Here is a 2,038-nt window from a genome sequence, read left to right on the forward strand (position 1 = left end):
GGTCTCACATTATGTACAACAGGTTTTTGAGGAAAATATTGATCACATTGATAAAATATAGGTCACAGAATCMTGCGTCGTAAATATGATACAAATGGCGATACATTTTTAAAAAATGGCCGGAGATAAACCCAACTTTTAGCTTCTTTTCTCTTTTAAAAATCGGTTACATTTCATCAGTGGTGGTGGCAGACATTTTAAATCACAACAATCACAAAAAGTGACCGACGGCTGGACCACACCTGTCAGATCATCTTACAGTGTGTAGATCACTGCCAGGATGGACATTCAGCTCACACGGTTTTACAAAAGTTTGGTTTCCAACAAGCAAAGAGCCTCTGSGGTGGTTTCAAACTGACGGCAGCCAATCACAGAGCGGCTCAGGTGTGAAGGAAACTGTGCACAGTCAGGTGAGAGACTCTGAGCTCAGGGCTGACGTCATTAAAAACCAAACAAGCCCAGATCTGAGCGTGCAGCAGAGGATGTGAGGTTACGCAACAGATTTCAGTAAAGAGCACGGGTCGGGGTCACAGCGTGGCTCAGTAACAGATGCTGGCAGGACGTTTAAAAACTGCCGGCAGACGAAATAATCCCACCGTGGATCTGAGGGCCAAACAGGAAGATTAGACCGTAAACCACCTGAAACTGGAATAATCCCTCACCCGGGGATGCCGCCGGACTCCAGCTTGTTGGCGATGTCCACGTCCCAGGACCAGACGTCAAACTGCCACTTCCTGAGTCCCAGCACGCCGCAGAGCACCGAGCCCGAGTGGATCCCGATGCGCATGTCGATGTCGTGTTTCGTACGTGACCTCACGTATCTGGAGGAAAAGTTAAAACCAAAACATGCGAATGAGACTGACAGGGTGTGCTATCAGGTTATAAACTTGAGTTTAGGCTGTAAACTTGGTAAAACACACACAAAAATAAAAACATACAAAGAAAAACTGTTCTCCTACAGAATAATGTAGCTCAGTCTAAACAGTGCTGGTTAAGACCAAGTTTGTTAAAATAAAAAATAAAAACAAATATTTTCAATTCATTATTTGTGTTAAGAAATAGTTGTTGATATTATTTAATGWGCTCTAAAAGTGTCACAATAGTATAAGCTTTAATTTAACAGTTCATTTTAATATAAATGCTTGTAAGTCATTGTTAATAAAGTTCATTGTTAATAAAGTTCGTTGTTAATAAAGTTTATTGAGGTTGTACGGTTTAGTCCTTGGTGTTAGCTTAAATTGGTCCAATGCTGTGATTAACTCAGAGTTACCAACGAAGTAAAGAACTTTTCAATGTATGTACAAGGTAAGTGACTTTGTATGTACATKTTGTACTGCTTCAGTGTTAAACTAAAGAATGCTAAAAGTGTAATTAGCGCGTTAGCATGCTAGYGGACTTTATTATCATGCTAGCGGATTTAATAGCACATTTATGCTAGCGGACTTCAGTGTTAATAGCACATTAGCATGCATTAACATTAGTTTAATTGATATATATTACATTATTATTATATAGGTATATTATTATATTTATGGTTTAATATAGCATATTAGCATGCTAACGGACTTAAACAAAAGCTAGTTAGCGCTTTGTTAGCGCCTCTCGTTGCTAATGCTACATGCTAGCTAAGCTGAGAAGTAAATAAGCCTTTTATAAATTAAATTGAGAAGACTAAAAKAATTAATTAATTAATTCACGCAGTAGACCAGGAAGTGCCCGCCTGGGTCCTGAGAGGTCTCCTTCAGGACGTTTCATTTCGAGGTCGCGCCAGGATCTTCATCATCTTCCTCATCTCTGCCCTGCTGCTGATGATCTCCCGGCCTTTATCTTTTTTACATGTTTCTTCTGAAACGGAGGAACTGTGAGTAAACCAAACCAAACACAGCTTTTATTTCAGTGGTTTGCTTAGCAGCTGTTTGTTTTGGTCCCTCAGGCCTGCACTGTTTAGTAAACTGAAGTTTTATATTATCTTGGAAGAAACATGGGGCTTGATCAAGGTGGAGGCAGTGTCATTTAAATATTTAGAACAGGTATATAT

General features: G+C 39.8%; 1 protein-coding gene across 2 annotated transcripts in view; it reads right to left on the reverse strand.

Annotated features, from left to right (window-relative positions):
• Window positions 1–2,038, reverse strand: part of adcy8 (adenylate cyclase 8 (brain)) — an 89,703-nt gene that overhangs the window by 51,436 nt on the left and 36,229 nt on the right. For both annotated transcript variants that reach the window (XM_014022033.1, XM_014022032.1), the window contains exon 6: window positions 663–821. In XM_014022033.1, coding sequence (XP_013877487.1) covers window positions 663–821 — 159 coding nt within the window. The remainder of the gene's footprint in view (window positions 1–662; window positions 822–2,038) is intronic.

The sequence above is a fragment of the Austrofundulus limnaeus genome, unplaced genomic scaffold (genome assembly GCF_001266775.1).
Source record: "Austrofundulus limnaeus strain Quisiro unplaced genomic scaffold, Austrofundulus_limnaeus-1.0 Scaffold315, whole genome shotgun sequence".
NCBI classification, from domain to species: domain Eukaryota; kingdom Metazoa; phylum Chordata; class Actinopteri; order Cyprinodontiformes; family Rivulidae; genus Austrofundulus; species Austrofundulus limnaeus.